Genomic DNA, 25,245 nt, shown 5'->3' on the forward strand with positions numbered 1-25,245 from the left:
TCCCGCCCCCCCCAGCCCTGGGAACTCATCACGACCTGAAAAAAATACCCCCTAAGCATCAGTCCACAGACCTGTGGGGCTGGCACTGAGTAGCGTACTCGGAGCATTTCAGAAACGTGTAGGTTTTACCTGAAGGAGTGGCCAGAGCTGAACTGAAGGATCTGGAAGGAGGACCAAGAGCCCTGCTTTGCTCTCTGGTGGGAGGATGCGGTTTAAACACCACCACCAACCGTAAATGGTGAACAGGAATCTTGTCCTGCACTGCCTTGCCTGTTTCGTTTAATCCTCCCAACAATCACGATGTAGGGGGCTGTTATTATTACACCCAATTGACAGATGAGGAAGTTAAGGCACAGAGGAGCCAAGTACTGTCCAGGGTCACACAGCCAGAGAGTTGTCAGGCTGGATTGCAAACCCAGCACAAGACTTCAGCACTGGGATCTACAGAAGCCAACACTCCCCAAATAATTTACATAGTGTAATTCCATTTTAGAAAACTTCAAACGCACGATTCTAAAGTCTGCCTGCAAGAAACGAAGAATGATTTTAAAGAGAAGCGGGAGATCAGGTTAGAATGGCACCTTGCATAACAATATTAAAGCATATGAAGTGACAACAGGGGAATCACTTTGGGACTGGCACAAGGCTAAATGGGCAGGAAGCAGCAGAATGCGGATTTGAATCCAGGTGCCTGACCTCATGGCCTCTCCCCTCATGGCCTGTCCCCTCCCTTTTCTGGTCTGTCCCTGCTGTTTCTCCGTTCAGGTACCCAGAGTCTGCACATCTCAGCTTTCTTCCAAAGCCTCAGTCTATGCTCCTCCTCCCATCTCACTCAAAAACTGGTCCTCTGCCCCATCTGCTCAAGGGCTCAGCATTTACTCTGCTTCTGAGTACATTTCAGCAACAATTCATCTTAAGAGCCCTGAAGTCTGCACCTTAATGCAAAGGAAACAGATATAGTCAGAGTGTGAATTTCAGAAGTCATGATTACCTAGAGGGAGGGATGACAGAACGCTGGTATGTACACCCAGTTTATATTTTAAGTAGTGAGCATGGCAGCACTAGGGGTATTCAAATTTGGGCAGGAGGCTATTTTGCAGGCTGGGTGTTATGGAAGCTATTTAAACCAGGGGGTTCAACCATGATTTTCATGCTTGCCCATTAATTATGGTCATCTTCCTGGTTCACAGGGTCACTTTAGAAACCTTGCACCCAAGATAGTGGATTGGACATACACTCACGGTCCTATTAAAATAGCAGCAAAGGTCAGGTGTGGTGACTCACACCTGTAATCCCTGCACTTAAGGAGGTCAAGATGAGAGGATTGCTTGAGCCCAGGCATTTGAGACCAGCCTGGGCAACACAGTGAGACTTTGTCTCTACAATCAATCAATCAATCAATCAATCAATAGCGGAGTGTTGGTGGCATGTGCCTGTAGTCCCAGCTACTTGGGAGGCTGAGGCAGGAGGGTCGTCTGATCCCAGGAAGTTAAGGCTGTGATGAGCAGTGGTCATGCCACTGCACTCCAGCCTTGATGACCGATTGAGAGTCCGACTCTAAATATATACATACATACATACATTAAAAAAATAGCAGCAAAGCTATGTTAAAAGCATCATGCAAACCAACAGTGTTGGAAATTGAGAAAGCAAGCCATCAAGCGACCAGGACATTTGAGGAATTTTTACAAGATAGAAAGCCCAAGAGTCAGATGGAGTCAGGATGGCGGGTTGAACATAAGCACAAACCTTCAATGTCTATCTCAGACCTCCAGAAATGACAGGAAAGAGATTTAAAAGAAATTTAAAAACCTTAATAATGCTGCTGGGTCCTAAATAGAGATGCCCTAGATAAACTGGAAACTATGAGGTCCCTTAAAGAGATATGGAAGAGGACGAAGCAGGACATTACAGCCCAGATCACATAAGGGAGCGGGTATCTGTACAGAGTGGAAGGGGCTCCGAGGAGCTCCAGGATCCAGACAGTGGGCTACAGAGGGAGAAGAGACCATGAGTCAACTGGCATGGTTGGCATTTGCACTGGCATCATCATGGCATAAGGACATCCTATCTCCTTCACCAAAACTCCTGTGTTGAGTAAACTGGCAGCAGAGGTGCTTGTACCAGGAGGGAGCAGTGAGGATAGGGCAGAGAAACAGGGAAACATCCAGAATGTCTGGCCAATTAGGAAGGAACAGGAAGCCCCGTGTGCAGAAGACTAGTTCCTAACACCCATACTTCCTCACCCTTGGCTTCAGTTGCAGTAAGTAGATACAGAGTTCACAGGGAGGCTATCAGAATATTCCCAATTAAAAAAAAAAAGCACACATCCAAGGGTGCCACACTGTTTTAAGAGACTGAACACTATGAGCATAAGAACTCACAAGTGAGGATGTTGAAACAATAAAGGAGAAGGAGACTGCTATAATCTGAATGTGTCTCCTCAAAATTCATGTGTTGAAAATATCATCCATAATGCAACAGTGTTGGGAGGTGAGGCCTAATAGGAAATAGTTGGGTCATGAGGGCTCTGCTTTCATGAATGGACTAATGTTTCTATAAAAAGAGCTTGTGGGGTTAGGTTCATTCTCTTCTACTCTCCTGCCGTATGAAGATGTCTTCCTCCGTCCCAGAAGATATAGTGTTCATGGCACCATTGTGGAAGCAGAGAGACTAAGCTCTAACCTGCTGGAGACTTGATCTTAGACTTCTCAGCCTCCAGAACTTTGAGAAATAAATTTCTGTTCTTTACAACATATCCAGTCTGTGGTGTTCTGTTATAGCAGCACAAACTGAACTAAGACAGGTCCTAGAAATATGTAAGCAACATTCTCAGAAGGAGTAGATGGGATACTACATTCATTATGGTTATTGTGTCAATAATTATTTGTCATATCCATGAAACAAGAATAGTTATTAAAATCAACAATGACCATAACCTTGGAAGTGCAAAATATAATGCTAAATTAAAACAGAAACAGATCAAAACAATAGCAAGAGCACACCTTCTCCATAGACAGGTTGAACCAACATAATTGAAGAGAAAAATTGGTAAACCAAAGATGGAAATTACAGCAGAATATGGAGAAGAAAGGCATGAAAAACAATATCTGAGATGTTGAAGACAGATTCTTATTTCTATAAAGACTTATTGAGTACTATCTATGTGGCAGGCACTTGTCTAGCACAGAACATATGTGGCGAATAATTTGAAAGGTCTCTGCTCTCATGGGATTTATATTCTACCCAGGGAAAGATGGACGAAAAATAAACATGTAAATAAATGAGAAAATGTTGAATCTTTGGCTAGGGAAACCTTAAGCAGAAAGGTTTTTTTTTAAGGGGGTGCTTTCAATTAGAGAGCAGACAAAGGGGACCCCAAAACCCCAGAATTTATTTATTAAAAATTGTGTATTTATTCTTACATGTTTAAACTTCAGTCACCTTCAAAGTATTCCCCACTTGATGCAATACAATAAAACACTTTTTTCACCGCTTAAAACAGTTTTTGAATTTGTCAATTTTGATGGCTTTTAGTGCTTCTGTCATTTTTTGTTTCACTTCTTCCACATTAACAAAATGTTTCCCTTTGATGACTTTTTTCATCTGGGGAAACAAAAAAAGTCAGGAGAGTAGGAAGAGTGGGGCACAGGGGTCGTGACATTTTTGGTCAAAAACTACTGAACACTCAGTGTGGTGTAGGCAGGTGCATTGTCATGGTAGAAGAACCAATCACCTGTTTGCCAAAACTTGGGACTTTTTTCTGCAAATTGTGATGTAACCTTCTCAAAACTCCCAGGTAAAAACTTTAGTTGATTGTTTGATCTGGAGGAAAAATTTACAGCATACTGCAAGGGCTCTGCCCTCCAAAAGGTTATTTGGTTTTTTGAAGGGTCCCCCTCGCATCTGTTGCACATTTTGTTACTCGATGCCAAACATACTCTTAGTTGACACAGTAGCAAATAATCTGCTCTCCTTTTTGAAAGTCTGTGGGTGATTTAGAAAATGACAGTATCTACCCAGAAACTGTATTTCTTTTTTCCTGTCTGCTTAGCCAACTCACCACCTTGTATTGGTCTAGGGAGAAATTACTGCTTTTTTTTTTTTTAAGGCAGTTCTGATGCATCAAAGAGTAATGTGAATTCAAGGATAAGGAAATTGTAGATGTGCAATCAAGCAAATAAAATGCTAATTGTAGAATCTATGTGGTGAGTATGTGGGCATTTACTATAAAATTCTTTCATCTTTTCTGTATACCTGAAAAACACTAAGACCTACAATTGCACCCTTATTTATTTATTTACTTGTTTATTTTTAAGACAAAGTTTCGCTCTGTCGCCCAGGCTAAAGAGCAGTGGTGTGATCATAGTTCAATGCAGCCTTACACTCCGGGGCTAAGCAATCCTTCTGCCTCAGCTTCATAAGTGACTGGGGCTACAGGTGCATACCACCATGCCAAGCTAATTTTTTTTTTTTTGTAGAGACAGAGTCTTGCCATGATGCCCAAGCTAATCTCAAAGTCCTGGGCCCAAGTGCACCTCAGCCTCCCATGCACCCCCATTTGACAGAGGAGAGCCTACTTTACCAAGGGGTTAGGTAAGTGACTTTTTCAGGGTTATGACATCAAGTACAATTGAGAAGCTGGATTGGCGCCTCAGCAGCCTAACTCTAGTACCTAGGATTTGATCCAACTGAAGGACAGTTTGAGAGGGACATTACTGACCTGTGACTGGCCGGTGGAGGGGCCCTAGCACCTCATAGACAGGAATGAGGTGTGTACAGGGAGAGGATCCATGTAAGAAGGAGGAAGAGGAGAGGTGTCTGGGAGAGCTCACTCATGGCTTCAAAGACAACAGTACATCAAAATCCACACGCTTGTTGAGCTGGGGGAATCTCAGCATGAAACTGAGTATGTGCACTTGGAGAGGGGGAGGGAGAGGGTTCTGGGGTTTATTCATCAACCCTGGACCTCAAACTTTCATCAAAAATTGCCTCTCTTTGAGGCCTTCCAGCTGTGTCCTAATCTTCTCTGTGAACGCCTACCTCTAATGCTGGTTAAACATTAACTCTTCTTGGTTTTGTTTGCTCAGCAGGGAGGAGCCCAGAACTGGACCTGATTTCTGGCAACTCAGAAATTTTGCATTCTAATCTGTGGAATCTTTATAGCATGTTTTAAAAATTGCAATAGCTTTATAGGAGGTACAAATGGTTTTTGATTACACGGATGCATAGTATAGTGGGGAAGTCTGAGCTTTAAGTGTACCCACCCCTCCCACCTGAGCATGTTGTACTCAACAGGGGATTTTTTTTCATCCCTTCTCTCCTCTCCCTTCTGAGTCTCCAGTGTCCATTATACCATTTTCTATGACTTTAGCAGGTTCTTTAATTCCCACTTATGCGTGAGAACATGCAGGACTGGATTTTCTGTTCCTGCATTACTTCACTTGGGATGATGGTCTCCAGTTCCATTCAAGTTGCTGCAAAAGACATCATTTCATTCTTTTTTTATGGCTGAATAGTATTCCATGCTGTGTGTGTATATATATATATATCTCACTAATTATTCACTAATTTCTGCTCTCCACTAATCAATTGATGGGCATTTAGGTTGAGTCCACGCCTTTGCAATTGTGAATTGTGCTGTAATACGGGTACAAGTATCTTTTTTGTGTGTAACAGCCTCTAGTTTTCATCATCCTTATACACTTTCTCCTGTGTTTCCAGATCTCATGAATCTGTCTTTAACCAGCAGCTCCAAACATCAGTACCCTTGCACCTTCTGTAACTTGGGCCTGCCAGCTTTGCTTACATGATCAGAACCCAGCTGAGACATACATCTCAAAGCAGCTTTTTCCAAGAAAAATTACTTTATGATTTCTTGCAGTCACACAAATAATACAAGCTTAGTGAAAAAAATTAATAAAATCGAAAATTAAAAAAAATACAGATCATGCATAATGTGATAACCAGATATTGCCACTAAAAACATGTAGGTCTTCCAGGAACCAATCATTGCAAAATGAAATTAAATCACATATAAATACAGCAGGACTGAAACAAATACTTAGGAGTAAATACGACAAAAGACATGAAAGACTTCTGCAGGAAAAAGGGTAAAACTGTTTCACAGAGCCATTAAAGAAGACTAAAATTGATGGAAAGAAACTCTTAAGTTCATGATTTAGAATTCTCAATTTCATATACATGCTATTCTTCCTAAATGAATCTGTGCAATTCCAATCAAAAGCCTCCCCCTGTGTTGAGTAAACTTTACAAATTGAGTATAAAATTAACATAGAAATGGAAAGGGCCAAGAGAGGCCAATGACTTTTGATAAGAAGAGAACAGAGTGTTTCATGTGATATTAATTATAAGGTTATGTTGATTAAGACAAGGTAATAATAACTCAAGGCTACAAAAAAAAAATGGACCGATGGAATGGAACAGACAGCCCAGAAACAGACACCCATGTAGATGGGCTCTGAGTGCATATCAGAGGTGGCCTTGCAGAGCAGTGGAGAGAGGATGGTTCCTCCAACAAATGCCTCTGGGGTATCTGGACATCTGCATCAAAGAACTGATGCAGTTTACATACTAAAAAATAAATGCTTTTTCTTTCCCGTGTTTTTGATGTCATATCTATGAATTCATTGTCTAGACCAATGTCATGAAGCTTTCCTCTTATATTTTCTTCTAGGAGATTTAGTTTCAGGTTTTATGTCTAAGTCTTTAATCCATTTTGAGTTGATTTTGTGTATGGTGTGAAGTAAGGATTTCATTCTTTTGCACGTGAATATCCAGTTTTTCAGACACTACTTGTTGAAGAGACTGCCCTTTCCCCATTGTGTTCTTGACAACCTTGCCAAAGATCAGTTGACCATGTATGCAAAGCCCAGGCAACAAAAGCAAACATAAGCAAGTGAGATTACATCAGACTAAAAATCTTCTGCATAGTAAAGGGAGACAATCAACACAATGACAAGGCAACCTATGGCATAGAGGAAATATTTACAAACCACTTATCTGCTGAGTGTTAATCACCAAAATATGTAACACTCCTACAACTAAACAGCAAAAAAAATGAATACCTTGATTAAAAAATGGGCTAAGGGCTTGAATAGATCTTTTTCCAAAGAAGACATCCAAATAGCCGACAAGTATAATGATTATGTCATTCAGTCTCAGGGAAATACAAATCAAAATCACAATGAGATATCACCTCACTACTGTTAGAATGGCTGTTATAAAAAAAATCGAAAAGATAACAAGTGTTGATGAGGATGTGGAGAAATTGGAGCTCTTGTTCACTATTGATGACCATGAAATGGCACAACCATAATGAAAAAAATTAAAATTAGAATGACCACAGGTTCCAGCAAACCCACTTCTGGGTATTTACCCAAAATAATTGAAATCAGGATTTCAAAAAGATATCTGCACTCCCATGTTCATTGCAGCACTATTCACAGTCACCAAGAAGTGAAAATAACCTAAATGTCCTTCAGTGAATGAAAGAATTAAAAAAAATATGATCTATTCAGTACATACAATGGAATATTACTCAGCCTTTAAAAATGAGAACATTCTGTAATATGAGACAACATGGGTGAACCTGGAGGGCATTATCCTCAGTGAAAGAAACCAGTCACAGAAGAACAAATACTACATGATAACACATCTATGAAGAATGTGAAACACTCTATCTTGTAGAAGCAGAGAGTGGAATGGTGGCTGCTGGGGCTGGGGGAGGGGAAATGGGGAATTGCTAATCAATGTGCATTTCAGTTTTGGTTATGCAAGACAAATAAGTTCTAGAGGTCTGCTGTGCTACATCATGCCTTTAGTGAACACTATTGTATTGTACCCTTGAAAATGTGTCAGAAGGGTAGATCTCGGGTTAAATGTCCTTGCCACAATAAACAAACAAAAGTCTACAGGATTAAAGATTTAAGTGCGAAAGTAAAATTGTAAGTCTTTGAGAAGATAGTAAGGAGAATATCTTCATGCTCTTGAGGAAGGAAAGGATTTCTTAATAGGACTCCAAAACATTGATCATACAAGAAAAGGTTGATAATTTTGACTTCATTGTCATTAAGTTCTGGTAACCCAATGAAACCTAGAAAGAATAAAAGCTGTAGGACTGAAGAAGTTATTGTCAATAAATACAACTGACAAAGGATTATATAGTGTATACAAGGAGTACCAAAAATGTATACATATTTAAGTATGATGTTTCCTCAAAAGATGGCCTTCATCAAATGAATGCTAGTGTCACCATGCGTCAGGCAGGAGAGACAAAGAAAATGATGGAAGCATGGTTGAGTGAACATCATGCTGCACATTGCTACCATAACTCAATTCAACGTTGAAATGTAGTACATATAGATAATATCTCTTAAAATGTGTATACTTTTTTGGCACTCCTTGTATATATATATGTACATATATGTGTAGTTATATGTGTGTTTGTATATATACTTAGTACAGATACATGCATATGTATATATGTGTAAACTTATTTTCTACAAACCACTTAAATATGTGTATGGATATGTATGTATACAGATGTATATTTTACAATTCTTTCTCTATATATGTATACACACACATATACTTGTGCAGTTCAATAATAAAAAGTCAGACAATCTAGGAGAAAATGGGCAAGAGTTTTTCACAAGTACTTCACAACAAAGGAAAATCAAATGACATATTTTACCATCATATAAAAATGTGACCAGTCTTATTAGTAGTTAAGGAAATGCAAATTAAAATCATAATGCCATTACAATCAGAACTGCCATGGCAGATGGTGGAGGAAGGCGTGAGAAGGCTGAGGGAAGTGGGTATATTTACTATGTAATGCTGGAAATCCCACCAGGGACAGCCCAGAGGATAAATCATTCCCCAAGGATTGTGCTGGAGAGAGGGGTCTGCATCCTGAAGGGTTTTGGTGTCAGCCTTCCTGGAACAGGGACTGTTGCAGAGCGTGGACTGGTGATAGCACTGGGGAGGGTAGGACTCCTGAAACAATAGAGCCCAGTAGGGTGCAATGGTTATAATGAATGAGGTTGGATGGTGGGGCAGCCAGGGTTCCCGACCCACAGAGAATTGTGGACCTGGTTAATACAACGTGGCATCCTTATGACTTAACTGGCAGGTAGCCAAAATGGGCACTACTCAGTTTTGACAATTACAAGAAATCAAGGCTGGATCACCAGGAGGCTGAGGACAGTTGTTCCAATAAAAAGTCATCAACCCTTACCCAATATCTGGGCCTGACTCAGTTTTCAGACTGGATCCCACTGGCTGAAGAGGAGGCAGTGTCCTCCAGGAAAAGGACCCTGCAACACCACAGCAGAGACTGTAGTGGTTTCTCCCCAAAGGACCTCTGGCCACTTATTCAGGGAATGTAAAAGGAGGAATTCCCAACCACTCCAAAGATTGTTGGGCAGAGGATCGGCATTGATAATGATGCACAAAAGCCCAACATGTCGCCAGGCTCTGCCACCATCAGAGTAGGGGCACGTGGGGACTGCGAGTGAAAAATGGATCCCTGGCCACGTTAGGTTCATAATGTGTCTCCTTTGTGGACCTGGCGGTCATTTTTCTGCCTGAATATATATTCAGAAAAGACATACGTGGTAAAAGACATAACCCCACATTAGCCTGTGGGGTAAGTAAAGACTTTCACACTGAAGAAGGGTCACGGAGATGCCTTTGAAACTGACACTTCCCTGGCCAGGATAGTAAATCAAAATCAATAGCACATCCCATGGTGAGGGAAGTGCAGAAATTAGCACTGCTGTTAGGTCCTGAAGGATGCTGTGGCCTACCACGTGGACCATACACCCTGGCAGACCCCGTAGTATTATAAATGTCAGTCATGGGAAGAGGCTATGAGGAGATTATGGAAATCCCCAGTTAGAGAATTATAAACAGACCTCTAGGGCTATGGAGTAAACCCATGTTATTTGCAGCAGAATATTATATGCCCTTTGAACAATAATCCTGGTGTGTTATTAGGGCCTGTTGTAGATGGAAGGAAGCCTAATCATACAGCCATGTGGCTCTTCAGTTAAGTAACTACTTACTGACTCAATTAACCTACTATTGATTGTAGCATTGTTTTTGTTTTCCTCTTTCTTTTAAAGATGTGGGGTATAATTCAGGGTTAGCTATGCAAATGTTCATTATGCAGGTACCCTTGTTGATGATGTGTGCCCCTCCTTGTAGAGTTGTTTATAATTGTGAAATACTCACAGAAGACAACACAAATGGGTTGTACACACAGTAAAATACAAGGCAGCCTTATATGGAATGCCTATATTTCCCTATCAGCATGGAGTATGTGATGGTGAATTTTATGTATCAACTTGGCTGGGCTAAGGGATACCCAGGTAGCTGTAAAACATTATTTCTAGATGTATCCGTGAGAGTGTTTCTGGAAGAGATTAGCATTTGAATCAGCAGACTGGCATCATCCAATCTGAGGGTCTACATGAAACAAAATGGCAGAGGAGGTGTGAATCTACTGTCTGATTGAGTTGGCACATACGTCTTCTCCTGCCCTTGAACACTGGTGCTTCTTGTTCTCATGGACTTAACATAAGAATTCAACAAATAAGGACATATTAAGACCATACTGCAGGGATTAAGAACATGAACTTCAGAGAGAGAAGGATTAGGGTACAAGTTCATATTCTAACTTTGACCAGCTGGGTAACTCTGAGCAAGTGTCCTAACCTCTCAGAACCTCAAGTTCTTCCATTTATTATGAGAATAACAATAAAGTCTATCTCATAGGGATGCTAGTGAAATAAGAGTAATCTCAACAAACCAAAGACTTCTTGCTAGCCACCTGGTTTACTAGCAACTTAGATGATAAGAGCAGGCTTAGATCTTTTCTGTTCTTAGTTCTTTTTTATCTATGTATGGGAGTTTTATATTTTGGAGTCTTGTAAATGAAATGCTGGTTTTGGGTACCAAGGACAGTGACATGGTTGGGATGTTGTCTTCTCCAAATTTCATGTTGAAGTGTGATCCCAAGTACTAGAGGCAGGGCCTGGTGGGAGGTGTTTGGGTCATGGGGGCGGATCCCTCGTAGTAATGAGTGAGTCCCTCCCAGTAATGAGTGAGTTCTTTCTCTACTAGTTCATGAGAGAACTGGTTGTTTAAAAGAGGCTGGCACCTCCTTCCCTCTCTCTTGCTTCCCCTCTCACCATGCTACATGCTGGCTCCCCTTCCTCACCACTGTGATTGGAAACTTCCTGAGGCCTCACCAGAAGCAGATGTCAGTGAGTGCCATACTTCTTGTACAGCTAGCAGAACCGTGAGCCAAATAGACCTCTTTTCTTTGTAAATTACCCAGCCTCAGGTATTCCCTGATAGCAACACAAAACGGACTAATACAGTGTGACTCTGTGACAATGTAAATCGTGGTAGCCTATTCTTTAATCCAGTGGTTCACTCCCAGGTTAGAGCTGTTTAATAGAAATATATAATATAGTGCAAGTCACGTGTGTGATTTTAAATTGTTTTTTGAGTTGGAGTCTTACTCCGTCACCCAGGCAGTGGCATGCTCACGGCTACCCCAGCGTTGACCTGCTGGGCTCCGGCGATCCCTCTGCCTCAGCCTCCCGATAGCCAGAACTACAGGCATGTGCTACTATACCCAGCTAATTTTTGATTTATTGTAGAGATGAGGTCTCGCCAAGTTGCCTGGGTTGTTCTCGAACCCATATACTCAAGCAATCCACTCGCCCCAGCCTCCCAAAGTGCTGGGATTACAGGCTGAGCCACCGAGCCTGGCTTGATTTTACATCTTCTAGTAGCCACACTAAAAAAGTGAAAAGAAACAGATGAAGTTCATTTTGACTTAACTCGATATATTAAAAAATTGTCATTTCAACACACAATCCATTTTTCAAGACTCAATTGTCAAGAATTTGACATTATTTCCTCTGTACTAAGTCTTTGAAACCCAGTGTATATTTTTCACTTACGGCACATCTAGATTTGGACTAGCTGCTTTTCAAGTGCTCAGTTGCCACATATGGCTAGTGGGTACTGTATTAGGCAGAGTAGTTCTGGAAATTTTCTTAGAGATGTAGACAAGAATGAGCCAAAGATGCTTATCTCAGAATTATTTGAAATGGGAAAACCATCTGATATTAAAATGTTTTGCACAAAGGCCAACTTCATGAGGATAGGGACTTCTGTCTGCTTTTGCTCATTACTGTGTTCTCAGTGGCCAAAATTATGCTTGTCACACAGTAGGTGTTCAATTAGTATTTCTAGTTAAATCAATGAACACACACACACACACATGCACACACACACATGCGCATCTATACTTCTTGGCTCCGTGCCTTGAAGTTAATAAATACTCAATACATGCTATTTGCTTATCTTTTTGTTATTATTGATAATACATTGAACATAACCCTTCTATCAGAAACACAGAAGAAAGTCAAAACTGAAATCCTACTCTCTTGTCTACATCTCTCTGGTGCCTCTCAGGGAATGTTGTCCGAGAACAGGCAGAGTGAGGCGGGGCTGTGGGTAGTGCTATCTATGACAGGAGAGAGGGTGTGGAAGGACAGGGGTCAGGAGACCTGGGTTCTGATCCTAGATTGTACACCAGCTTCACTGAGGACTTGGGGTAATCTCCTATCCTCCCAGATCAAGGGTCCTGCCTGGAAATGAGGAGTGAGGAGGCTGGTCTGGATGACTCTGGAGCCTTTCCCCCAAGATGCACTGGCATTCAAAGGATGGCGCATGTCCAGTTTTCTTCTGTCTGTGGAGTGGGCACTGCCTGGGATGTGCTGTAGTGCTGAGAGAAATCAGGATACTGATATGTCCCAACATAACCTTGTCTTGGATACGCCTCATTAGCCCAAGTCTCCTGGTCCTCACTGTCGCTTTCATCCTGAAAGGGTAAAACACATGGTCACATCAGGGAGCTAGTCTTCTTGCCATGGAGCTGGACCTCAGTGAGCATTTCATGTGGACACCGTGGCATGCTATCTGGACACCCCTTTGCAGAAGCTGGGATGGTGGTCAGAGGCAGACTTTGGCCACGGACTCATTTAGGGCTTGCCTAAGTTGTAAGAGCCTTTGCTCAAAGCCCCACTCCTTCCTAAGGTGCCCACATTCAGTGACTGATCCACTAGGGGTATAAAGGCCTGGTCCCCTCTGCCTGCAGTGGGACAGCTCTCAAGGCTATTCTAGCTGCAGGTCTGTCTGTCCTTGGAGTTGACCAAGGCTGCAATTTGCTCTGTATCTCAGTTCACATCTCCCTATGGTCTCCCCTCTCACATTAAACTCCATCTCGAGCTGCTCCCTAGGGATGCCACCTGTGATATCGTCATCCCCTGGTGTCAGAAAGACTCCTACCCAGTGAGTGGAAGAATCCAAGCATGGGTCCTTCCACCCCTACTTGTCTATGTGACAGACCAAGCAACTCAACTGCTTTGAGTCTCCCATTTGCCAACTGTTAAGTGTAGACAAGACAGGGCATGCTATTTACCATAGTGACATGAGTACTGACTTTGGAGTCCACCAAGCCTGAATCCCAGCCCTGTTCCTCCTTAGCTAAGTGTCCTTGAGCAAGTGACTTCACCTTCTGAGCCTCTTTCTCATCTAGAAGATGGGCCCAATAGAAAACATACTTCACGGGATTGTTGTGAGTGTCTAATAAGACAAATAAGGGCTTACTTAGGTCAGAGTCTGAGCCCAAACCAATAAGTGGTGGCTGTTATTATGTATTATTACTCCTAGTAGAATGAACTGTGGACAAGGTGATGTGAAAATTCCAGAAACCCTCTGGTGGTGGCCCAGATGACTGTGAAGTGTGGAGCACAGCCTATAACTGTGCGACTACAAGTTACCTTTAGCAAGAGGTGAGTTCTGTGGAAAGAAGTTCTCCCCGACGTGATCCAGGAGCCCACTGGAGACCCATCCCATTTTATAAAGCACTGGGTTCCAAGCCAGGCTTCAGCCTCTCGTGCCAGCCGCCGCCAGCCCTCTGGGTCTCCACCACCCACGTTTCCTGTAGGGTCAGCTGGGTCCAGAATCACAGGCCTACAGAGTAATGTTTAGAGAGTGAGGTGAGGAACTGGGGCTCTGTCCAGGGAGCCCAGATGCTCCTGACAGAACCACACACCAGCCTGAGGTAGGTTGGGACTCAGGGTATCAGAAGGGGCCCCCTGGGGTGTGTCCCCAGACCCTGTCCTCCAGTGGGCAGTGAGCATGAGGAGAAGGAGCCTTGCACTTGGTCCCGAAAAATGTGGTTCAAATTCCACCTATGTCCTTTATCAGGGATATGCCTTTGGGCCCGTCATCACTTGATTTCTCTAAGCCTCAGTTTCTCCATCTGTGAAACAGGGAGAGTTCTACATGCCTATTTCAAAGGATGTAGTGTGTGAATAGGAAAAACCAAGTCATGTGACCATAACAAGGGGTTAGTGCATGTCAATTATACTGATAGTCAGTTTTACTTCTATGTTAGGATGTGTCAGTCTTACAGCAAACTTTCAATTCCTGGAAGCAATTGTTATTGTTGCTGCTGCTGTTGTTATTTCAGCTCAGGTTCCAGCAATTTCACTCATCTTTTGTTAGGGTGTGGACAAATTTCTTACTTCTCAGAGCCTCAGTTTACTCTTCTGTAAAACTACTGGCATAGTGCCTGCCTCAAAGTGTCAGAGGTTATTCTTTAAATTGGATGGCAGCAGGAAAGTGCCCAGCCCCATGACAGGCAACAGAAGATTCTAAGCAGGTGGGGAGCCCTCCCATACCCTCCATTTCCAAGGCACTGCAGCTGTATCCAAGGGTTCCCTTATGTAGGAGAGCTGAGCCATATGGGGAGAGGGTACCTGGATTTCTCGAGCTGCTTTTTCAGGTATTCTTTAATCTCAGAGTTGCTAAAGTCATAATTTACTGTCCAGTAGATGCAAAGTTCCTTGTAGTTTATAACTAATTCCAAGACGGTCTGAAATCCTTGAGCTGTCTCGAATTCTGTTTCACCATTCCATTTCTCCCAGGCATAGACTGTCAGCAGCTCCAGAGCATACTGCTGTGGCAGTGGCTTCCCAATCTTCTCCTTACACTGAGAAGAGGAAACACCATTAAAAAACGGGGTGTCCAGCTTTTGTGTAAAATACATTTCTCATGGGAGAAATGTAGCCTGCCACCTGCTTTTGTAAATAAAGCTGTCTTGGAACAAAGTCATGCCCATTCATGTATGTACAGTCATGGTGCTTTCAGGTCACAAAGGCAGAGTTGAGTAGTTGTGATAGACCATGTGGCCCACAAAGTCTAAAATAGTTACTATCTAGCCTTTTACAGAAAAAGTTTCTTGGTCCCTGGTTAAGAGCTTGAGCTTGGGATTCTTACTGATGTGGGTGTGAATCCTGGCTCCAGCACTGTCTGATTCTGAGTAGATCACTTCGACTCTCAGAGTCTCACTTTTGTCATCTGCTAAGTAAGCAGTAATAATAGCATCTGCCTTATGAGGAGACTATGAAAATTCACTGAGAGGAAGGACTTGTAGTGTTCCTAAGAGCCACAGAGATGCAAACAAATTTCCTCTGGAGGAATATGCATTACCCCAAATTTCAAATTATTTCATAAATAATTTTCAAGGATAGTCACCAGCACATATATAACCAGGCACATTAAAACAAACAAACAAACCAAGACACCAAGAGTGATGACCAACAGAATAAAGGAGAAATAGTAATGACTCTACAAAACATTAAATATTGAAGGATTAAACAGAAACTTTTAAATAACTAGTAATATCATGTTGAGAGAAATAAAATAAGAGCTTTAAGTAGTCAGCCAGAAATTAAAAGCTATAAAAAGTAACTTGGTAGATATGAAAAAAAATGAAATAGAAATCCTAGGATATAAATGACAATAACTGTAATTAGTGACTTAACAGCAAAGTAGACATAGCTAAAGATAAAACTAGTCAGCCGGGCTCGGTGGCTCAGCCTGTAATCCCGCGCCTTTGGGAGGCTGAGGTGAGTGGATTGCCTGAGCCCGCAGGTTCGAGACCCTCCTGGGCAGCGAGACCTCATCTCTACAATAAATCAAAAAATCAGCCGGGCGTGGTGGCGCATGCCTGTAATTTCAGCTACTCGGAAGGCTGAGGCGGAAGGATCGCCGGAGCCCAGCAGGTCAAGGCTGCAGTGGCTGGGAGCGGCCCCTGCACTCCAGTCTGGGTGACAGAGTGAGACTCCAACTCAAAAAAAAAAAGAGATAAAACTACTCAATTGGAAAGTAGACAAGAAGAAAATTCAGAATAAATCATGAAATATGGACAAAAAGATGGAAAATACAGAAGAAAGTGTAGATATATGAAAAATAGAGTAAAGAGATCTAACATATTTTTAATTGGAATTCCAGGAAGCTAGGAAAGGAGGGAGAAACAATATTTTAGGAGGATAGCTGAGAAGCTTCAAAATTGATGAAAGATATCTATTCACAGGTGCAGAATTCCAAAGGAATACCAAGCACAACAGATAATAAAAATCATCATTAAGATACACCAGATTGAAGCTAAACCAAATCAAAGAGAAAACTCTCAGATGCAGCCAGAGGAATAAGATAGGTTACTTATAAAGGAGCCACAGGTAGACCGACAACTGACTTAATAATGACACTAGAATATGGAATGATATATTCAGTGTGACCACTAACTCAGCAAAAGTACCCTTCACCAATGAAGGTCAAAAAAAATTTTATTAGACAAACAAAAACTGAGAGAGTTTACCACCACTAGACTGTCACCGAAAGAAATCCTAAAGGATGTACTTTATGAAATGACTCAGAAGTTTAGAGATGTAGAAAAAAATTAATAGTGAAGAAAATGGTAAATACATGGGTAGATTAAATAAACATTGGCTCTGTAAAACAATAATAATGCTCTGAGGAACTTGAAAATATAGAGACTTGAAATACACCATAAAAGTAGTATATAAATTGTAGGTAGTGGTGATGGTGGTTAGTGGAGTTAAAGTATTGTCATACTCTTGCATTTAGAGGCAGATAGTATCCAGAAAGAAAAAGAAAGATAATTCTTGGCTGTGCAGGGCTATCTTGGTTATCGTAAAACAACTAGTATTCTTGCCTTTCTTTCACTAAATATAAGTATCTCTTTGTCCCTCCATTACCATGGTTACAAGGATGCCCTCACTAATTTTCAGTATGTCCCTGGGAGCAGCGCTGCTCTTAACCACCACTTTTATTAAGTTCTGCAATGTTCAGCCTCCGTGATTCAGATTCCCAGAGCAGCAAACACTGAGAAGTCTAGCAACTAAGTTAAGTGTCTTGTTTTGCCTACAGGTGTTGATTTTATAGTAGGAGAGTTACCCCTAATTATTTTCATTTATTCATTCAAGAAATATATATATCTAGCCAGGCTCGGTGGCTAAGCCTGTAATACTGCGCGTTGGGAGGCCGAGGTGAGTGGATTGCCTGAGCCCGCGGGTTCGAGACTTGCCTGGGCAACTTGGCGAGACCTCATCTCTACAACAAATCAAAAAACTAGCCGGGTTTGGTAGCGCACGCCTGTAGTTCCAGCTACTTGGAAGGCGGAGGTGGAAGAATCACCGGAGCCCAGCGGGCTGAGGCTGCAGTGGCCGGGAGCGGCCACTGCACTCCAGCCTGGGCGGCAGAGTGAGACTCCAACTCAAAAAAGAAAGAAAAATATACATCAAATGCTTATTGTTATTGGGCAAACTCTTGAGTTAGTAGACCCAAAATCAAGCTTTAGTTCTGCTACTTTTTACCTGATTGAGCCATCTGATCCTTAGTTTCTCTTTCTGTAAAATGGGTTTAATGATAATATCTAGCACACAGAATCGCTGTGAAGGTTGACTAAGACACAAGAGAGTTGAAAAGTGAACAGAAAGGCATATCACATCCACAAAAGGCAGAAAGCTAAGCTAAGCACACAATACAGGTAAGATTTTATTATATGTACTCTCGTGGTGGCTAAGATAAGTAACATTTACTAGGATCACCCATGTGCCAGGCACCACGTTACACTTGCTATGGCATGTCACTCTCTGCAAATGAGAAAACAAAGAACAGAGAGGTTAAGTTGCCTACTTAAGGTCAGCCAGCCAGGAAGTGGCAGGAAGGATATGGACACATATTTGTTTGAAGCCCCTGTTTTACCCTGTCCACCTTCTGAAGAGTGTGGTTGACTCTGTGTGAGCGAAGTGTGTGTGTGTGTGTGTGTGTGTGTGTGTGTGTGTGTGTGTATGTGTATGCGTGTGTGGTCATAGCATCCACTCATTTATTTGACAATTATGTGTTGAGCACCAGGTACTAAGATCTGGGCTACAGCAGTGAACACAACACGACAGTCTCTCCCTTCTCTCCTCTTCCCCTCCCCTCCCTTCCTTCTCCTTCCTCCTGTGGCTTCACCCTCTCCTCTCTCCTCCCCACCTCGTCTTCCTCTCTCTCCTTCCCCTCCCTCTGCTTCCTCCACCACTCCCTTTCCCTCTTCCTGTTGCCCTCGCTCTGGCTCTGTCTGCCAATACCCCCCCACCCCCGCCATCCCAACAGGACCCTACAATTTGGAACCAGTGCTTGACGAGGCGGATGAGGCTCTTCAGCTTGGTTGGACGCTGCCTCAGGAAGTCTCGCTGCAGCTCCGTAAAGCAGGTGGAGAACTCGCCCTCTTTCTTCAGGCGGGTGCACTCCTGGATGAGCTCAACGTAGACTTTGGGGTCTGGTTTATAGCCTGTGGTTAACTGACCTGTGAGGGCAGAACCATCACTTTGAGGTGCCAGCTCCTCTGTGTGGCCCTTTCAGTCACTCTGGTGGGACAGGCTCCCTGGCCATGGGGCTCAGTGGAAGCGGCAGTAGACCCAGGGCTCAAAGCCTGAGGTTCATCCCCGGTCCTCCTTCCTTCCATCTCCACCTCCATCACCCGGTCAAAGCCACCATCACCTCCTGCCTGGACTAGGGCAGCATCCTCCTCACTGGTTCCCAGACCTAGAGAGGTCTTTTACATTCCAATCATGCCACTTCCTGCTTCTCTGAACATTAGGAATAAAAAGGCCCCAAGTCCCTGTGGGGGCGAGTGAAGTCTAGTGTGACCTCTCTCATCTCACCCCCTGCCTTCCTTTCCCACTAACTCCCCTGATCTTTTTTCTCTTCCTTAAATGTGCCAAGCTCATTCCTGCCTCAGGGCCTTTGCACTTGCTGTTTCCGCTTTCCAGAATCCCCAGATCTTCCCACAGCTTCCCACCTTCTCATTTCTTGGGGCTCAGCTCAGATGTCACATCCTCAGGGGGCCTTCCCTCACCACTCCATTTAAAATCTTCCAACCCCCATCACTCTCTATAGTAAAACTCTATTTCGGTTTTTTTTTTTTTTAACATCACAGCAAGTAACACTCCATATATCTTATTGATTGATTGATTGGTCTTACTCTGTAACCCAGGCTGGAGTGCAGTGGCTGCTCCCGGCAGCTGCAACCTTGACCTGCTAGGCTCAGGCGATCCTTTCTTTTATTGATTTATTTATTTTTGAGTCGGAGTCTCACTCTGCAACCTTGACCTACTGGGCTCCGCCGATCCTTCCGCCTCAGCCTTCCAAGTAGCTGGAACTACAGGTGCGCGCTACCATGCCCGGCTAATTTTTTAATTTATTGTAGAGATGAGTTCTCGCCAAGTTGCCAGGCGAGTCTCAAACCCGCAGACTCAGGCAGTCCACTCACCTCGGCCTCCCAAAGCGTGGGATTACAGGCTGAGCCACTGAGCCCGGCCAGGTGATCCTTTTACCTCACCTTTCCAGTAGCTGGAACCACACAGGTATGCATCACCATGCCCAGCTAATTTTTTGATTTATTGTAGAGATGAGGTCTCGCCAAGTTTCCCAGGCTGGTCTCAAATGCCTGAACTCAGGCAATCCTCTCACCTCCACCTCCCGAAGTGCTGTGATTACAGGCAAGAGCCACCACGCTTGGCCATATATCTTGTCTAGATGTTTATTGTCAGGCTCCAGGAGACAGGTTCCTTGTCTGGCTAATTCACAGCTGGAGGACAGTGCCTGGCACACAGTAGGTGCTCAGTGGATAATCTGAGCTGAGAGTTGCTGTTTGGAGGTCTTCCTTCCCTGGTCTTGTCTCTCTTTCCATCGGATCTCGTGCTCACACTACAGCCAATGCTGCTTCTAAAACATAAATCTGATCATGTTACTTCCCTTCAGGAAGTCCTTCCGTGGCTGCCCATTGTGCTCAGGGGAAGTTCATTGCCAGGATGATGGACTTCTGATGGAGTGGCTCTCCTGGCTCAAGGCTCAGTCACTTCCTCCTCGCCCTCTCTGCTGCTTCAGACTCAGCTGCCTGTGGTTTTCCCCATGTACCTCACTCTTTCCTAACTGCTGGGACTTTGTGCAGTTCCCTCTGCTTAAAGTGTTCCTCATCCTCCTCTTCCTCCTCCTCCTCCTTCTTTTTCTAAAGAGATGAGGTCTTGCTCTGTTGCCCAGGCTGTGGAGTGCAGTAGTGCAATCATAGCTCACCATAACCTCAAACATCTGGGCTCAAGTGATCCTCCTGTCTCTGCCTCTTGAGTATCTAGGACTACAGGTGCACACCACCATATTACTAATTAAGTCAGAACAGCACAATAGTAGCTGTTTGCGTGGTGTCTGACAGATGTTGTCACATTCCCTCAAAAACTTACAATCTAAGCTATTCCATGCACCCCTGAGGTGCTTCATGTACAGTTGGGAAATTCAAGTTTGGGAATACCTACGATGTATCGGTGCTTAATGTAGACGATCTTTTAATACTTAAAGTAATGTATGATAGAGGTAGTACGACTTTGCCAGGTTTCCTGATGTGGAAGTTGAGTCTCTGAGAGGTTCCCCTTTCTGTCCAAATGTCCTACGGGCTACACACACCTGCCTCCCAACCTGCAGTGTGCGCTTGATGAGGGTTCCTCGTGTGTTGGGCCAAGAATGACCTTAACAAGAGCTTTAAGCCAGATCTGCACTGCCCGATTTTAGAAAGGTAAAATTCATATCCTCTGGAACCAGTCAACCCTGCAGATGTTCTATAAGAAATGTCCCTAGATTGCCTGAGTCCATGGGTTCGAGACCAGCTTAGGCAACTTGGTGAAACCTCATCTCTAAAATAAATAATAATAATAATAATAATAAATTAGCTGGGCATGGTAGCACACACCTGTAGTTCCAGCTTCTTGGAAGGCTGAGGCGGAAGGATTGCTGGAGCCCAGCAGGTTGACGCTGGGGAGGCCATAAGTGTGCCACTGCACTCCAGCCTGGGCGATGGAGTGAGACTCCAACTCAAAAAAAAGAAATGTCCCAATTGGCTGTTTGATGTCTCTCCTGTGATGAATGATGATCTCATTCATTCTTCTCATCCCAGGAGAGAATCTAAAACCTCTCTTTAGAGATAAGCCTTATTGGGGGAAGAACTCTCAAACTCGGGGGATTGCTGCTGAGCAGTAGGAAGCTATAGGACATAGGCTGAAACCCCTGTGGCTGGGAGCACTCACCCAGGGCGTCAAAGGCAGGCAGCACATCAAACTCCACCTCCTCCTTGAGCTGAGAGGAACTAAGGACAAAGCTCAGTGCACGGGGATTGTTCCACAATGGATTCTGGACCTTGAACTCCACGCTAAACAATTTCTCTCTTTGACAGGCTTCCAGCTGTCTCCTAATTTCCTCAATGTACTCTTTCCGGAGATGTAACTGATCCTGAAAACTGTCAAAAGGACTGAGGAAGACAACCAGGTCAGCATCAGATCGACCTCTGAGGGCAGTGCCTTTGCCTGAGGAGCCACCCTAAAAGAGATGACAAGAATAATATCTGAGATTAGTGAGAGGAGCCTCCATAAATAAAATGTCAGCAGCAATCACTACCATTGTTGCACTATAGCTACCATTCTGAGAGCATTATTCATCTTAAACTTCTATAATGCTCATAGTGATTTAGGTACTAGTATTAGCTCCTGTTTTACAGACAGGAAAACAGATACTCAGTGAGGTTATAGATCAGACCAATCACTGAGCTAGTAGGTGACAGAGGTGCAGTTCAAACCCTGGGTGCCTTATTCCAAGGTCTGTGTTCTTTCCTCCCATCCTTTACTATCTTATGCTACTATACACCTAAGGCTGACTGGTGCTTTGTGGTTTACACTCATTGTGTTACTTAATCTGTATGACCTTATGAGGTATTGTGAATTGTGGGTGAGGAAATTGGAACACAAAGAAGATGAGTGACTTCCTCAAGGTCTCACAGTCAGTAGGTGCTATTTGCTTACAAAGTGTGTGCTCTTATGTTTACTACAGCACTATTTACAATACCAAAAACATGGAACTAACCGTGCTGCCCATCAAAACTGGACTGGATTTTTAAAATGTGGTACATATACATGATGGAATATCATGCAACCATGAAAATAGAACAAAATTATGGATTTCGCAGCAACTTTTGGATTTAAAGTCTATAATACTTAGTGATCTATCACAGAAACAAAAAACTGAGTACCATATGTTCTCACTCATAAGCAGACCCTGAACATTTACTATAATTCTACAAGAAAGGGATTGACAGTAGCTGGATACAGCCAGGGGCAGGGGGGAAGTACATAACGTTAATAAGGGTAACTGATCTCAAACCAGGTAAAGTGGGGATCAAAGGTAAGCCGAAACTTTACCTGTACAATGACCACTTGTATACCTACTCCTGAATTGTCCTCCACATCTTTAAAATAAAATAAATTAAATGTTATGGGGAAAAGCAAAAAATATGTGCTCTTAAAGATATGAAAGCAGCCTAAGTGTCCGTCAATGATGACTGGATTAAAAACATTAGTCAGGCATGGTAGTGCACACCTGTAGTTCCAGCTTCTTGGAAGGGCTGAGGTGGAAGGATCGCCGGAGCCCAGCAGGTCGAGGCTGCGGTGGCCGGGAGCGTGCCACTGCACTCCTGTCTGGGTGACAGAGTGAGACTCCAACTCAAAAACAACAACAACAAAAACAAAATGTGGTACAGATACACTATGGAATATTACTCAGCCATAACAGAGGATGAAATCATGTCTTCTGCAGCAACATGGGTGGAATTGGAGGCCGTTATCCTAAGTGAAACAGCCCAGCAACAGAAAGTCAAATATCTCATGTTCTCATTTATAAGTGGGAAATAAACAATGAGTCCACATGGACACAGAGATACAGGAGACCACAGAAGGTGAGAGAATGGATGGGAGTGAGGGTTGAACAATTGTCCATTGGGTACAATGCTCACTGTTCAGGTGATAGGTTCACTAAAAGCCCAGGCTCCATCACTACGCAGTATATGCATGAAGAAATCCTCACACACACACACCCTAATTCTAGAAAACATTTAAAAATTAGGCTGGACGCAGTGGCTTAGGCCTGTAATCCCAGCACTTTGGAAGGCTGAGGTGGGAGGATCATTTGAGTCCAGGAGTTCAAGACCAGACTGGACAACATAGTAAGACCTCATCTCCACCCAAAACACAAAAAAATTAACTGGGCGTGGTGGCGTGTGCCTGTAGTCCTGGATACTCAGGAGGCTGAGGTGGAAGGATTGCCTGAGCCCAGGAGGTCAAAGCTGTGGTGAGTTGTGATTGTGCCACGGCACTTTAGCCTGGGCAACAGAATGAGACCCTGCCTAAAAATAAATAAATAAATGAATAAATAAGTTAAAAAATAAATAAATTTAAAATTAAAAATAAAGAAACAGCAAAACAAAGTATGTCTGTTCTTAACCAGCTCATGACATTATAGAAATATTGAGTCCCCGGCCTGGCCACTGATTAGCAAATTGTTTCCAAGAGCTGGGTTTCAGTTTTCCTATCTCCTAAACGAGCATGGCTTAGGATAGTGGTTCATAAACTTCATGGGGGCACTTGTTAATAATAGGGATGTAGGCTCTCACCCCAGAGTTTATTGTCACAAGCTGTATGGAAACTCAGAAACCACCAGCCTAGATCTCAACTCTCGGTCTCATGTTTGCACCCCGGGTTGTGATTCTGCTCTCTTGGGCTGGCCTGATCTCTCTCTCTCTCTCTGGCTCTAGCTCTTGCTCTCTCTCTCCTCTCCTCTTCTTCTTCTCCCTCTCCTCTCTCTCTCCCTCCCCCACCCGTCCCCTCTCTCCCTCTTCATCTTCCTCTCTATCTCTGTATCTCTGTCTCTGCCTCTCCCCTCCCTCTTCCCCCCTTTCTCTCTCTTCCTCTCTCCCTCCTCCATCCCTGTCTCTTCCCTGCATCTCTATCTCTGTCTCTCCCATCCCTTCATCTTCCCCTGCCCCCTCCTCCCTCCTTCCCTCTCCCCCCACCCCGTTGGAAATTTAGCCCATTCAGCCACCCCCCCACACACACACCCCACTCGTCAGGCAGGCCTGGTCTCACCTTCACCACCTTCAATATCCGCACACGGTAGGGGCCACTTCGGAAGCACCTTTCCTTCAGGAACTCGCAGATGATGTGGATGGCTTGTTTGACCTGCATGCGGAAATGTGTGTTCGGCAGGAGATAGAGTTCAATGAACTTGTCCAGAAACCGGGCAGGAGTGCTTCTGAGGTCCATTACAATTCTCAGGGAGGGAAGGAGAGCCGTGGACAGACCTGGCTTCTGTTTGGCCTTTTTCTGTGGGCTGAGCCTGGACTGCTGTTGGTTTCGATTCCTGGGAAGGGAGGAGCCTCTTTGCATTCTCCTTTTACAAATCAAACACTCCCTGATCCCAGCACAGAACTGTGTCTCTGGCTCCTCCACTTTCTAGACACTGTCTGGCCTTCACCCAGTAGCTGGCAGCCCAGCCTTGCTTCAGACTCACTCTGAAAATACTGCTTTTTAAACCCCGGCCAGGAGAAATCATACTTAACAGATTTTTAAGTTTCCTTCTTTGTCTTTTTTTGTTGTTGACAAAATTGTTTCATAGTCCCCCATGATTGTTTCCCCCAGCAATACATGCATTCTTCAAAAAGGAAAAAACTTCCCAAAATCAAAATGTGCAAAGATGACCCACGATCCTAAAACTCAAAAACTGCCACCACAAGTGTTCTGGTGTAGAGCTTTTCAGATGTTTGTCTATATGAACACACACACAAACACAATTCTCAATCTCTTTTTAAAAAACGATATGATAGTATACTTTTCCTCCTTTTAATTAATAAACTGAATTTCTTACAGCAGTTTTGGGCTTATAGAAAAAATTAACGGGAAGTACAGA

General features: G+C 43.4%; 1 protein-coding gene across 2 annotated transcripts; it reads right to left on the reverse strand.

Moving 5' to 3' along the window:
• Window positions 1–12,399: 12,399 nt before the first annotated feature.
• On the reverse strand, window positions 12,400–24,620 carry OAS1 (2'-5'-oligoadenylate synthetase 1). Of its 2 annotated transcripts, XM_021714278.1 has the most exons (7): window positions 24,426–24,620; window positions 21,543–21,831; window positions 18,588–18,772; window positions 14,874–15,106; window positions 13,933–14,082; window positions 13,862–13,864; window positions 12,400–12,928 (listed from the first exon to the last, which is right to left on the reverse strand). In XM_021714278.1, exons 1-7 carry the CDS (start codon window positions 24,600–24,602, stop codon window positions 12,670–12,672), a joined length of 1,296 nt encoding a protein of 431 aa, XP_021569953.1. In that variant the 5' UTR covers window positions 24,603–24,620; the 3' UTR covers window positions 12,400–12,669. The 2 variants fall into 2 exon arrangements, with proteins under 2 accessions (XP_021569953.1, XP_008059933.1); XM_008061742.2 differs by lacking the exon at window positions 13,862–13,864 and having other exon boundaries at window positions 12,678–12,928; window positions 13,890–14,082; window positions 24,426–24,602.
• Window positions 24,621–25,245: the final 625 nt, after the last annotated feature.

This window comes from Carlito syrichta, unplaced genomic scaffold (genome assembly GCF_000164805.1).
Source record: "Carlito syrichta isolate Samal-C Ts95f unplaced genomic scaffold, Tarsius_syrichta-2.0.1 Scaffold305566, whole genome shotgun sequence".
NCBI classification, from domain to species: domain Eukaryota; kingdom Metazoa; phylum Chordata; class Mammalia; order Primates; family Tarsiidae; genus Carlito; species Carlito syrichta.